Here is a 13897-nt window from a genome sequence, read left to right on the forward strand (position 1 = left end):
TGACATATTAGTAGACATAAAAGAACTAGAACCCTTGTCAGGTTATACTGCTTAGATTTGCATATATTCTATATTGTAAAGCTGTATAATTTCGGGAATTTGGTTTAAAAAAGTTGCTTTTTAAAGGGTTCAGCAAAGTTATTAAGTCCATTTCCTCAATCACTGCTCAAAACCGCTTCCGTTATAGGATCGTTCTATGTTTTATTCTTGTACATTGCAGGCATGTGGGCGTTTAATATGTAAAGATGTGTAAAGATGTTGAGGCGTATACTAAAGACGTGTAAAGGTTTTCAGGTGTATACTAATGATGTGTAAAGGTGTTCAGGTGTATACCTGTGGGGCAGGTGTGTGTCATGCGGCCGCACTCGACGCTGGTGTGAATGAGGTCGGTCAGGTGTTCCGGGCGAGGGAAACGCATTCCGATGCACAGGCCCCTTACCGCAGCGCTAACCCCAGGATCTGAAACGCAGACAGTCAGCTGACCGCGTTCCCTGAACATCACATACGTAACTGCTCGCTCTCATCTGGCTCAACGCCAGATCCATGCACTCACATAAACACTGGTAAGATAACAGAGGGAGTAGCTGAGGATGTGGATGTCGCTCAACCACAGCTTGACACGGAGATCCACCTGCTGAAGCCAATTCAGCTCTGCTATTAATACAACTGCTGTTCGTCAAAAGAACTGGACGGTCGTCTCTGGTACGTCATTAAAGCACAGCGCTGGAAAAAGCACACTGTCCACTGACAGGAACTCACAAACACACAGATTGAATACTAAAGTAACATGGAGACGGTATTTTAGGGAAGACATATGACACAGCTGTATAAAATACCCGCTCTGGTGTTTGTGGTGCGGCGCTTCTCTTCATTAGCACCCTGATGTTTCTCCATCACGATCAGGTACCGTTTCACTGCCTCTTCGCAAAACGCGTGATGACTCCTCATGCCTACAATCAGACCACAATGTTCGTTAAAGCTGAAAATTAATTAACAACAGGCCTGCGTTCTCACAATATGTACTTGTGTGTTATGTGTGTATATATGGTTTTTTCTAGGTTTTGAAATTTGATGAAGGCTGACACATCATGTATTTAACAATAAATCGGTGTTTTCAAATATAAGATTCAATATTTATAAATAAGTAAAAACGAATATGAGTCTTTACTCTATGATATGTGATATATTATAGTGTGGGGGACATTACTCTATGATATGTGATATATTATAGTGTGGGGGACAGTGACTGACCTGCCAGAACAGCTTCTGCAGTGCCGATGTGCATCCAGACCTCCAGAGGAACCATCCGTTTCTCCACCCTCTCCAGTGCCCGCTCCAGGCCCTCCCACAGCTCCCCCGGCTGGGCCTGGGACCTCCGACGTCCCTGCCTGGAGCTCAGGTACCCTACCCTGCTCCCCACCTCCAGGAGCACCATACCTGCCTGGTAACGCTCCATTACTGCCCTGCTAAAACTGGCATGGGGCTCAGAGAGACACAGGTTTAAATCCACTGGGGAGTCAGGGGAGAAATATGCACACTCTCTCTCTCTCTCTCTCTCTCTCTCTCTCTCTCACACACACACACACACAGTCTCTCTCTCTCTCACACACACAGTCTCTCTCTCATACACGCATACACACACTTTCTCACACACACATACACACTCTCTCTCTCTCACACACACACATACACGCACTCTCTCTCACACACACATACTCTCTCTCTCACACACACACACACTCTTTCTCTCTCTCACACACACACTCTCTCTCTCTCTCTCTCTCTCACACACACACACAGTCTCTCTCTCTCATACACACATACACACACTTTCTCACACACACACATACACGCACTCTCTCTCTCACACACACACTCTCTCTCTCTCACACACACACACACACACTCTTTCTCTCTCTCACACACACACACTCTCTCTCTTTCTCTCTCACCTACTCACACATAGACACATGCACAGCATGTACATCCATGGATTGCCTCAGTGGGTTGACGCCAACACACAAGAATAGCGCTACATACTTTAGTGTGACTCCAAAAACATTCCGTCCAGCTGACTCTTCCTTACCGTACTTGCTGATCTTGGTCACTGTGTATTACTGCACAATGGCCTCATGCAGTTAATACAATTACTGCCGTACTTGTTTTAAGATTTCCACCAAAGTATTTTAAGTATGTATATGTCAGAACTCAACCAAACAACTAGACTGGACAAGTTCAGCACGTTTCTTTTATATATATATATATATATTTTTTTTTTTTTTCAAATGTGTATCTGACCCATGTTGCCTTGGGGCATTATGAAAAACAGCTTGGGGTAAACAGAAGCTAGAGAGATTTCTGACAACCACAATGAATAATGCCCCCCAGTTTGTAATAACCAGGGCTGAAATCATGGTCATAGTTTACACTTCAACAAGCTTGTCATCCATCCATTATCTGAACCCACTTATCCTGAACAGGGTCGCAGGGGGGCTGGAGCCTATCCCAGCATACATTGGGCGAAAGGCAGGAATACACCCTGGACAGGTCGCCAGTCCATCGCAGGGCACACACACCATTCACTCACATACTCACACACTCACACACTCATACCTACGGGCAATTTAGACTCTCCAATCATGTCTTTGGACTGTGGGAGGAAACCGGAGTACCCGGAGGAAACCCACACAGACACGGGGAGAACATGCAAACTCCGCACAGAGAGGCCCCGGCCGACGGGGATTCGAACCCAGGACCTCCTTGCTGTGAGGCGGCAGTGCTACCCACTGCACCATCCGTGCCGCCAAGCTTGTCATGTCAGCAACAATTATGAGCCATCTCAAGAAGCATCCACGTGTCACCTGGGGCATGGATAATTAGTCTTAATTATCAATCTCATTTTCTCACCCCCCATCACAGATTACAAACACTTTTGGCCTTATTGTTTCTGGAGTCAGAGCAGCTCAGATAGCTGTCCAACCAGCCGAACCAACCCAGAGCTCCTCAATGCAGCTTTTTAAAAGAATTCATACCAGTTTACCATTTCACATAGAGGACCTTCTATTTTCTAAAAACTTCTGCCATCTTAAAAAAAAAAAAAACAGCCAAAATCTATTTCCTGTCACAATAACGGACCAACTTCCCACTTCAATCTATTAATGTCCTTTTTTTTATATACTTACTAAACATATTACCCCTTTTTACTTTTCTTTTCTTATTTATGTTAGCTTTATTCTGTCTTTTTGTAGGCAACAATTGCTTTGCAAGTTATTTATTCAAGGGAAAGTTCTGGGCTTTTATTGACTGCACATATTTCCTCCATGAGTCCAAGTTTGTTTGCTGCTCTTACGTTTTTGTTTCTGTGCAAATAAATAATCATGAAAAAAAGTGCTTTCAATTCTACATGATAATGACAACTTCATATCACTCTCTGCTATTGGAAAAACGTGCAACTGACACTTTTAAAAGAGTGATTTATGAGGTTTCATATAAATATTTAAATAATAGGGGAATCATCATACATTCTGTTTTGCTCATTGCATTTACATTTACATTTTTGTCATTTGGCAGACGCTTTTAATCCAAATCATTGCATGCTGGGATAGGCTACAGCACCCTCTGCAACCCTTACCAGGAATAAGCGGATTAGATAATGGATGGATGGATTATAAACTCCCTGATATAGCACATATATCGTGTATGTATGTGCATGCCTGTTATCTATAGTTTGCCCGATTGGCTGAGGGCTGCAATCGTCGTCCAATGGGAACTGAGACATAACTCGAACTGGCCATGATGATGTCACACGACTGCTAAAACTCTAGGTGTCCGGGTTTCACTTCTGCAAACACCCAAACCTCACGTCCGGCTACCTCACACCTCAGGTCAAACACGATCCCCCAACTGCTCTTCTTGCCAGTAGCCGACAACACAAACCGGCTTTCATAACCAAGCCTGTCCCTTCACAAGTGAACATTTCTGAGGCTTTAAATGGCTAGACACTGAATTAAGACTGGAATCTCATGTCATGAGGACAAGACTGGCATGTACCTCACGACCTTCCAGTTATCAGCTCAACTCTAAACTGCCCGGGGCTCCACTTGTCATTTTCAGATAATTCCAGAAATGTTATTCAAATTAAAATGCAAATTCCATAAGCTACTCCACTATACGAACACGCGCACACACGTACACATTAACCATGCATATTGTATATGCAATTTATATTTAATTATCCTAATTAGTGCTCTAAATGGTTGTCGTAGAAACCTTAGAAATAATTCCTTATGAACGTAACGTAATTGTCTGTGTAAATTATTGCAGGGCAGTTCGTGGTCCTTCCTACTCCCGCTACTGTAGTTCGGTCTGGATATGACGGGAGGTTTTTAGGAGCGCTGACCTCTGCGCAGGCGCGGGAAGGGGTCGCTGGTGGCGGAGAGAGGAGCGGAAGAGTCTGTCAATTATAAACATGGTGAGTGAAATTATGGTTTGCTTTTGTTTTGTTTGCTATTTATTCCCCTGTACTGGAAAATATCGTTTCATGGCCTTACAGTCCCACACGCAAAGAGCGTGTCGAGAGTGCTGTTTTGTTCAGTAGATTGCCTAAACTGGGGGCTTCCTCCTGTACCGGTTTCAGCTTATTGTTGGGAAAGGCAAAAGGCAGCTGCAGCGGCGAAGTCCCCGCTGCGCACTGCACGGAGAGCGGATACGTGTGCAATCGAGGGCCGTGGATTGAGGAGGCCTGTGTGTGCTAACCGTTACAAGCTACCACAAGACAAGATTTGTGGACATAAACATCAGTGCACGTCTGACATAAATATACCCCACTATATTGCTGTATAACTAGCTGTCTGTGAAACCCGTTGTGTATTAATTATGTTGGACTCCAACATTTAGCTTTTAGCTAGCCTAACAGTGACTGTTTTGCTAACTAGCATCGCTTATTCGCCTTGTAACTACCTTTTGGTAACTTGCTGGCTAGCGAAGAAAACCATCAATTAAAATTCGAGCGGGCTGATGCACACATGTAGTTTAATATTTATTCACGCAAATTGTATTAATGTTACGTCTTCTGTACTTGCTAAACAATGATCAGTAAAATCTTTCCTTGCTAGGTCGCTGGCAAATAATATGATGTAATACTACAGGTAGATAGCTAGCATATTGGCTAACTTACCTGGCCAGATAAAAAGTGCATAGCTAACTGTTAGCGCAGGTTGGCTATCTGGCAACGTGGTGCTTACGATGTATTAGCTAGCTCAAGGAAATAAGTACATTTGATACATTTTGTTTTCTTGGCAAAAACACCAGAGTTCAATAGAAGCATATTCGGGGACGTACGATCTGAAACAAAACGGCGTGACTACTTGAAGCATCGGAAGAAAACCATAGTTTTACATTGTTGAAATGCTGATGGTGAGAAAAGTTTACATTATTGTGCGCGTTTTGTCCCAATCAAGCTGGATTTGTCCAAATCGCGTGTTAGCTTTGTGCACAGTGGATAGGCCTTTTAAAAGTATGCAAGTCGTTTAACTTCTTTGCATGAGAACTGTGTTGTTTTACAATAACACCGTGGAACTACCGTGCAATTCCGTTAGCTGTGTGTGATTGCGCGTATGACACTTGAAAGCTTTCTGCGTAGTTTCCAGGTTAGCTAACGCGTGTGTGTTTTTTTTCTCAGAACAAGCTGAAATCGTCACAGAAAGATAAAGTGCGTCAGTTCATGCTTTTCACACAGTCCAGTGAAAAGACTGCGGTGAGCTGCCTGTCACACAATGACTGGAAATTAGACGTAGCCACAGACAACTTCTTCCAGAATCCAGAGCTATACATTCGCGACAGCCTGAAGGGAGTTTTGGACAGAAAAAAGTTGGAACAACTCTACAACAGATACAGAGGTAAGTACTCTACAGTATACACTGTTGCTTGTAAGTGCAACCGAATACACTTTTGTGTTGCGTTGCTGTTCATGGTTTGCCCAAGTACACGTTACGTTTGTTCTGCTGTCAGAACCGTCCGTGGTGCGTGTGGGCCTGCCAATGATCACCATGATTACGATGACTTCCAATTGATTATGCGGGTTGCAGTTGAGAATGTTAAGAGTAATGTCACAGGGACGTGTCTCACCAAACGTATTGCGTGTATCGTCCGAAGCCTGTCTTTAGAGCGTAACCCCAACATTAAGGCAGTATTACCCAAATGATGTAAAGCGCACACGTCCTGCATTCAGTGACGTGACCGTTGGTAAATGTCGCTCAGACCCTCAGGATGACGATAAGATCGGGATCGACGGCGTGCAGCAGTTCTGTGACGACCTCGCCCTCGACCCGGCCAGCGTCAGCGTGCTGCTCATCGCCTGGAAGTTCCGCGCCGCCACGCAATGCGAGTTCTCCAAGCGGGAGTTCATGGAGGGAATGATGGAGCAGGGGTGAGTGTGTGTGTGTGTGTGTGTGAGTGTGTGTGTGTGTGTGTGTGTGTGTGTGTGTGTGAGTGTGAGTGAGTGTGTGAGTGAGTGTGTGTGTGGAGTGAGTGTGTGTGTGTGTGTGTGTGTGTGTGTGTGTGTGTGTGTGTGTGTGTGTGAGTGTGAGTGTGAGTGTGAGTGTGAGTGTGAGTGTGTGTGTGTGAGTGTGAGTGTGAGTGTGTGTGTGTGTGTGTGTGTGTGTGTGTGAGTGTGAGTGTGAGTGTGAGTGTGAGTGTGAGTGTGAGTGTGTGAGAGTGTGTGTGAGTGTGAGTGTGTGTGTGTGTGTGTGAGTGAGAGAGACTCCTCCACCTTCTCATGCCTTTAGTGCTATTGACCTGTGGATGCGGACACACAACACACTTGGCTCCTCCCTCCTGTGTGCCCTCCTGTGTGCCCTCTGTGTACCCTCCTGTGTGCCCTCCTGTGTGCCCTCCTGTGTGCCCTCCTGTGTGCCCTCCTGTGTGCCCTCCTGTGTACCCTCCTGTGTACCCTCCTGTGTGCCCTCTGTGTACCCTCCTGTGTACCCTCCTGTGTGCCCTCCTGTGTGCCCTCCTGTGTGTCCTCCTGTGTGTCCTCCTGTGTGCCCTCCTGTGTGCCCTCCTGTGTGCCCTCCTGTGTGCCCTCCTGTGTACCTTTCACAAACGGCTGACGGCTGGCCTCCCTTTAGCTCCAGATCTTCCTGTCTCTGTTGAAAGGGTCAGACAGGCCGGAATGACACCAGACAGGGAGTGTTTGCTGCTTATAGTGTGCGCCCCATACCGGCTGGTGCTGCCACTGTAATCCACTAGCGTGGGCACCGTAAAGAAGTGAGCTCTGCACCCCTTCTGCTCCATGAGCGGCCCGTGTCTGGGGTAATTCTGCCCGTGTCTGGGGTAATTCTGCCCGTGTCTGGGGTAATTCTGCCCGTGTCTGGGGTAATTCTGCCCGTGTTTGGGGTAATTCTGCCCGTGTCTGGGGTAATTCTGCCCGTGTCTGGGGTAATTCTGCCCGTGTCTGGGGTAATTCTGCCCGTGTTTGGGGTAATTCTGCCCGTGTCTGGGGTAATTCTGCCCGTGTCTGGGGTAATTCTGCCCGTGTCTGGTGTTATTCTGCCCATGTCTGCGGTAATTCTGCCCGTGTCTGGGGTAATTCTGCCCATGTCTGGGGTAATTCTGCCCGAATGTTTATTGACTTAACTAGAGGGGACACGTGTGAGTCTGTGGTGTGTTAATGTGTTAAAACGCATTAACATAAATGTGTGATTGAGTGTGCATTCGTAGCTCTGTTTATTTTTGTATTTTTAGCTTAATTTCTAGCATTTCTCAAGTAAATTGTAGCAAAGATTTCCAAATTAAGCCTTAATTAGAAAAAAATATTTAAACATTTTCAACTGACAAAAGTGGAATGTACAGTATGTTCTCCGACATTGTAAGTGTCATATGGAAAGCGTTTCTGTGCTGAAGCTTCCTGTTCCTCGCCTGGTGTCTTCCCCAGGTGCGACACCGTCGAGAAACTGAAAGCTCAGCTGCCGAAAATGGAACAGGAGCTGAAGGAGCAGGGCCGGTTTAAGGACTTCTACCAGTTTACCTTCAACTTCGCCAAGAACCCCGAGCAGAAGGGCTTAGGTTCGTTCTCCTGCGTCGACCGCTGTGTTGTATTGTTTTTAGTACCTCAGTTGTACTTGATGTTCATCGGTGTTTTGTGTTTGCAGATTTAGAAATGGCCATTGCATATTGGAATTTAGTACTTGCTGGAAGATTCAAATTTCTAGACCTGTGGAACCAGTTTTTATTGGTAAGTTTGTCATTTACATACGGTTCTATTTCCTGGCTCCCGCCCCATCCTTTTTATTTTAGTTTAAATTGAACCGGGTGAAGAACTGTGATAACATGCCACTGAATCCAGTCCTGCCTGTGCCTCTTATTAGTGTGCATGCGGGTACTCCGGTTTCTGAAACGCACGTCCGCGTTACTTGGAAACTCTAATTGTCCTCTTTGTGTTTGTGTTTTTTGTGTGCGTGCGAGTGTGTGTTTGTGTATATTCATGCTGGACAGCGTTCTCTTGTTCTCTTAGCAGGTGTGGTCACGCGTTTATTTATGATTTGGCTGTGGTCCACTGTAACCCTTGAACTAAAGGGTGTTGTTCTTACTGAGAACAGGTGCATGTTCTTTTGACCACACCAACTAGGCTGAAAATAGAAATTACATTTTATTTAAATTGTTTATGTACAAGCCAAAATATAAGTGGATTATCTGGTCTAGTATGTTCAGTGCCCTCACTGCCCAATGTTTATGTTTGCATAAAGTTAGCAATATTAAATATTGGGCAAATGCTTGTTCCTAAACTCTCTGTCCACACCCTTGCTGTGAGTGGCAGTACTGTAATATTCAGACTCTTAATGTGGGTGTGATTTGCTGTCTGTTGACCTCCTCAGGAACACCATAAACGATCGATACCCAAAGACACGTGGAACCTCCTGCTAGACTTTAGTACAATGATCGCAGACGACATGTCCAACTATGACGAGGAAGGTGAGTTGGGTAATGTAGTTCCCTGGGGTCAGTGTAGTTCCCTGGGGTCGGTGTAGTTCCCTGGGGTCGGTGTAGTTCCCTGGGGTCGGCGTAGTTCCCTGGGGTCGGTGTAGTTCCCTGGGGTCGGTGTAGTTCCCTGGGGTCGGTGTAGTTCTCTGGGGTCGGTGTAGTTCTCTGGGGTCGGTGTAGTTCCCTGGGGTCGGTGTAGTTCCCTGGGGTCGGTGTAGTTCTCTGGGGTGGGTGTAGTTCCCTGGGGTCGGTGTAGTTCCCTGGGGTCGGTGTAGTTCCCTGGGGTCGGTGTAGTTCTCTGGGGTCGGTGTAGTTCTCTGGGGTCGGTGTAGTTCCCTGGGGTCGGTGTAGTTCCCTGGGGTCGGTGTAGTTCTCTGGGGTGGGTGTAGTTCCCTGGGGTCAGTGTAGTTCTCTGGGGTCGGTGTAGTTCCCTGGGGTCGGTGTAGTTCCCTGGGGTCGGTGTAGTTCTCTGCAATGGGACTGTCAGCCGGATCATCTCCCCTCTCTCCCGGGCAGGGGCGTGGCCGGTGCTGATCGATGACTTCGTGGAATTTGCGCGGCCGAAGATCGGGACGAGGAGCACGGCGGTGTGAGCGCTGGAGCCGGGAGAACGCCGGGTCGGGTACGGCCGCCTCGCGCGGGGCCGCGTGCGCACGGCACTCCGGGCTGGACCGAGCCTCGGGCCTCGCCAAGACCGAGACGCCAACGCAGACACTCTGAGCGCCTCTCCGTCTCCCGGGCGACCGGGCCTCGCTGCAGCCTCGCTTTCAGAGTCGCCCGGGGCAACCGGACTCCAGTCCACATCCTCAACCATCCTACTCGGGTCTTTTGTTTTTTTGTTTTTTTTTTTAAATCGAGTGTTGGGTCATAGGATGCTGCCTATGTTAGCGCAGCAGCTAGCGTAGCGGCGTCTGTGTTGTTCACACAAAGCACAACTCCCAAACCCGGCCAACCAGCGCCCTCAGATGAATGTCTTTCCACAGTGCAGTCCTACTTTGACATTTCTTCCAGTTTTAATTTAAGAAAAAACATTTAAAGAAAAGATAAAGATATATATTTAAAGTGTATATGTATATATACATTTGTGTATATATACGTGTACAGATTTTGAGTGGCAGACCAGTACAAAGCGTTCATTGTAGCAACTTTTGTTATGAACAACTTTGTTCCATTTTGACAGGAGAAAATAAAGTTTGGTTTAGTGGTGAATGCTTTCGTTTGGCTAAAGCCGGTTCCGTTTGTTGCCGTCGTCTGACACAGATCTGTCCGGGCCTTTTGTCTGCGATCACGTGTTTTAATTTGTTTGTTTTGTACAAATAAAGTTGTACTTTTTTTTTTTTTTGGGAGTATTTGCTTTTGCTAAAGATGGCCGAACATGGTTCCTGGTGCCGAATTGGGGAAAGTATTGTAAGGACCGCTCTGATTGGATACACCCTCCCGTCCAATGGGATCGTTGCCCAGTGCTGTGGAGTTCTGGGATTGGAGGCCCAGGTGTGAACAGGAAGCGGTCGGGTGCCTGCATGCTCCAGAAAAACAACAACAAATCGCCTTTCAATAATACTTCTTCAGCTTATACAAAAGAGACTCTTGATGCGGACGGAATCCTCGCGGTGAGACAAGAGGAGGTCTGTTGGAGAAGTGAGCTGGACCCGTCCTGACTAAACCCAGAGGTTCACTTTTAGTTCTTTTCTGTGTTTGTGTATAAAGGGGATTATCGGTTATCGAAGTGTGAACAGGGTGTGGTGGCAGCAGGGTGTTAAACCTGGCCGGTGTGTGCAGAGGAATGCTCCAGAACATCCGTGTGTGTGTGTGAGAGAGAGAGTGTGAGTGTGTGTGTGTGTGTGTGTGTGTGTGTACCAGCCCTGCAGAGCGGTGATCGGATGGCCGTTACACACACGCTCTTAACGGTGCTCACCCAGCGCATCCAGGAGGACGTGTTTTTGAGACGCAGCGGTTGTGTCCAGTCAGGGTGTTTGAGTTGGTGAATTTGCTGGAGTAGGCCTCTCACTAGAAGCTGCTTCTTTAAGGTTTTTGTTCTGTGTGCTTTCCCCTCTCTGTGGAGGAGATGAACTTTCAGTGTACGATTTCCTTTTATTGTGTGGAGAGAAAAAAAAAGGATTGTAAAATTCCATTTTATTTTATTCATACGAATCAAACTCGTCCTTGTATTCGCCTGTGTGGTTCGTGTGGTTTGTGTGGTCCAGAACTTCACGGTCCACACTTACCGAACTGTACGTCTTTAGAGTGGTACTGCATCCTTATAATTACTATGTAATTATAAAAAAATAAACAGATTGAAGCTTGAAGTGCCTGCTTGACTGCTGGAGTGTGAAGTTATTCTCTGAACCGTGTGAGTGTTGCAGCTCTTTAACGTGTGGTACCTGTGTGCTGTCTGAGGGGGAGCTGGCTGGTGGAATGAGGATCTTCTCCAGGTGTTGAACACACCTGTCCCTGCACACAGGTGAGCAGTCTGTGGCTGTGTAGGAGGGTACAGTGGAGCAGTGCATTCTGGGCCAGTTTCAGTGATTTAGGAGCCCTTGCCAGCACCATCTACAGCAGCACAGAATCATCAATTCTCAACAAAAAAAACTTAAGTTTTCAAACTTTTTTTTTATTCCGTAAATAAATTGTTCTCATATACATAAGCAATAAAACAGCTTCACTGACAGAAATACAATTAAAGAGACTTCATTCTGAGATGCACTGATAATGACACAGAAACCGAAGAAGAAGCGGGTTTAAGGTCAGTACCTCGGATGGTGTCCGAGACGCAGACGGATTCTTATTGCTACTGATCGGGACCCAAATAAACGCCCTTCTGTGGAGCCGTTAGGAGCCCGAGGAAGGGGGAGAATCTGCATCTCCTGGGGATCGAACCTCAACGTACACAACTTCCATAGCAACAGAACTCAAGTAAATAAAGTACCTTCATGAAAATGACCTGTTCTTTGGAAACTTACTGGAGCTCAGACAAAATTATCAGTCTATATTTCTACCTTTAAAATTCCAGAAGCTGCCATCGGCCCTGACAGCTCACAGGTCAGCCGTGGAACTCGGATCTTCTCTCAGCCGGAAGTTCAGCCAAAATCTGCTAAAACGTCCCAAATGCTCGAGCAGTGCCCTCAATGTTGCACTCGAACAGTAAACCCCAGTGCCTAACTGCCTGCTAGCCCGTGACCACAGTCCAGCGTGCCCTCTGATGCGTCTCACTGTGTCAATGGTGGCCAGTTTAAAACGGTTGTCTTGGTGACCTCTTGCACCCAGCCAATCATGAGCCTCTCTGAACATGCTTTCTGGAACCTTCCAGAGCCAACCATAAGAACATTGCTCAGTAACTCTCCTCTCTCTCACACACACACATCTTACTTGACCCTACATTATACACACACTCTCATCACTCTCTCTCACACATTCTCACACACACACACACACACACACACACACAGTGAACGAGTGGTTAGTACGAGAGAAAAAAAATTAAATGCACACAGCAACCAGATAGAACACCAATGAATGACAGTGACAAACAATGAATGAGAAAATGTGGTGAGAGATTTAACAAAAACAAAAACAAAAAAAAGCCCAGAGAATCCTGCGCAGGTCACATTCAGAACCGTAGCCAATCCTCTCGTGGACTGTCCCCCTCGACTGACGTCTCCCCAAGTCAGAATTTCAGCAACAAAGTTCCCACAATGCACCAGACTCGAGTGGTCTCGAGGTCTCCCAGCTCCTAGGTCTTCATACCTTAAAAATCAGGTACATTAAAAATGGAGAATATGGCTTTAAAAAAAAGTACTCCAGGCTTTCCTCGAGAAAGTCGGCGGACCTTCAGAACAGTCGAAGGATAAAGCAGCAATAACTAGCGGAGCAACGCAGGCAGCGCCGGCTCGCGGACACCGCGCTCTCGCCTCGTCTTTGGTGCCGCGTTATTTCCCTTTCGCGAGAGGAAGCGGTGAACGAAACTGCCGGTTCTGAAAAACCGCCCGGCGCTCAATCCTTCACATTATTCCCGGGAGTTTATTAAGTCTGGCGGCCCGAGCCGGAGTTCGGAATAGCGGTAACAGGCTCCGCGGTCGCCGCTCTAGCAGTGAGAGGACTCCACGGGGGAGAGAGTCAGCACGCTCCGGTCGTTTGAGTAGAACGGGTCCAGGTCGCTCCAAGATCTACAAGCAGCAAACAAACAAGGAACAAGGAGGTTTGGCATATGGAAATGTGTGGAATCCGAATCTGAATCTGAATCTGAATCAATCAATCAATCAATCTCTCTCTCTCTCCCTCTCTCTCCCACCCTCTCCCTCTCCCTCCCACCCTCCCTCTCCCTCTCCCACCCTCCCTCCCTCTCCCTCTCCCTCTCCCACCCTCCCTCTCCCTCTCCCTCTCCCTCTCCCTCTCCCACCCTCCCTCTCTCCCTCCCTCCCTGCAGCCTACAGTGCAGCCTGACCCAGAAGGCTTGTGGTTCAAGCCCCGGTGTAGCCACAATAAGACCTTAATGGCCAAGGTCCTTAACCCCATATTACTCCAGGGGGGATTGCCCCCTGCTTAGTGTCGAATCAACTGAAAGTAACTTTGGATAAAAAGATTCAGCTGAATAACAAATTATTATTATTATTATTATTAGTCCAGCAGCTCAGCAGTAGAGACTCGATGTGAAAGAAAATGGGGGAATGGGGGATGCTAATGAATGGGGATGCTAGCTGTTAGCACATGAGTGATGAAACGGGCGATGGATGACTTGAACATGTATGAACACGTATGCACACGTATGACCCATACTTCTCACCTGCTCGTACACGTGTACATGCCACATACAGTCCAGGGTCAAAAGTTTGCACACACCTTGCCCTTTTCTTTGCTTGTAGTCAAACAATTCATTCGTGGTCAGAGTGCAGACTCTCAGCTTCTATTAAAGAGTATTCTT

At 46.9% G+C, this 13897-nt stretch overlaps 2 protein-coding genes across 3 annotated transcripts in view; one reads left to right on the plus strand and one right to left on the minus strand.

Moving 5' to 3' along the window:
• Positions 1–4358: 4358 nt before the first annotated feature.
• Positions 4359–11290, plus strand: LOC133126875 (DCN1-like protein 1). Of its 2 annotated transcripts, none has more exons than XM_061239337.1 (7): positions 4359–4471; positions 5681–5897; positions 6259–6427; positions 7934–8064; positions 8151–8233; positions 8874–8970; positions 9496–11290. In XM_061239337.1, exons 1-7 carry the CDS (start codon positions 4469–4471, stop codon positions 9570–9572), a joined length of 777 nt encoding a protein of 258 aa, XP_061095321.1. In that variant the 5' UTR covers positions 4359–4468; the 3' UTR covers positions 9573–11290. The 2 variants fall into 2 exon arrangements, with proteins under 2 accessions (XP_061095321.1, XP_061095320.1); XM_061239336.1 differs by lacking the exon at positions 4359–4471 and adding an exon at positions 4492–5415.
• Positions 11291–11569: 279 nt separating this feature from the next.
• Positions 11570–13897, minus strand: part of LOC133125968 (phospholipid-transporting ATPase IF-like) — a 57957-nt gene continuing 55629 nt past the window's right edge. Inside the window, 1 exon segment of the mRNA XM_061237728.1 lies at positions 11570–13142. Within this exon segment, the coding sequence (XP_061093712.1) occupies positions 13061–13142 (82 nt within the window). The 3' untranslated portion in view covers positions 11570–13060.

This window comes from Conger conger, chromosome 4 (assembly GCF_963514075.1).
Source record: "Conger conger chromosome 4, fConCon1.1, whole genome shotgun sequence".
Classification (NCBI taxonomy): domain Eukaryota; kingdom Metazoa; phylum Chordata; class Actinopteri; order Anguilliformes; family Congridae; genus Conger; species Conger conger.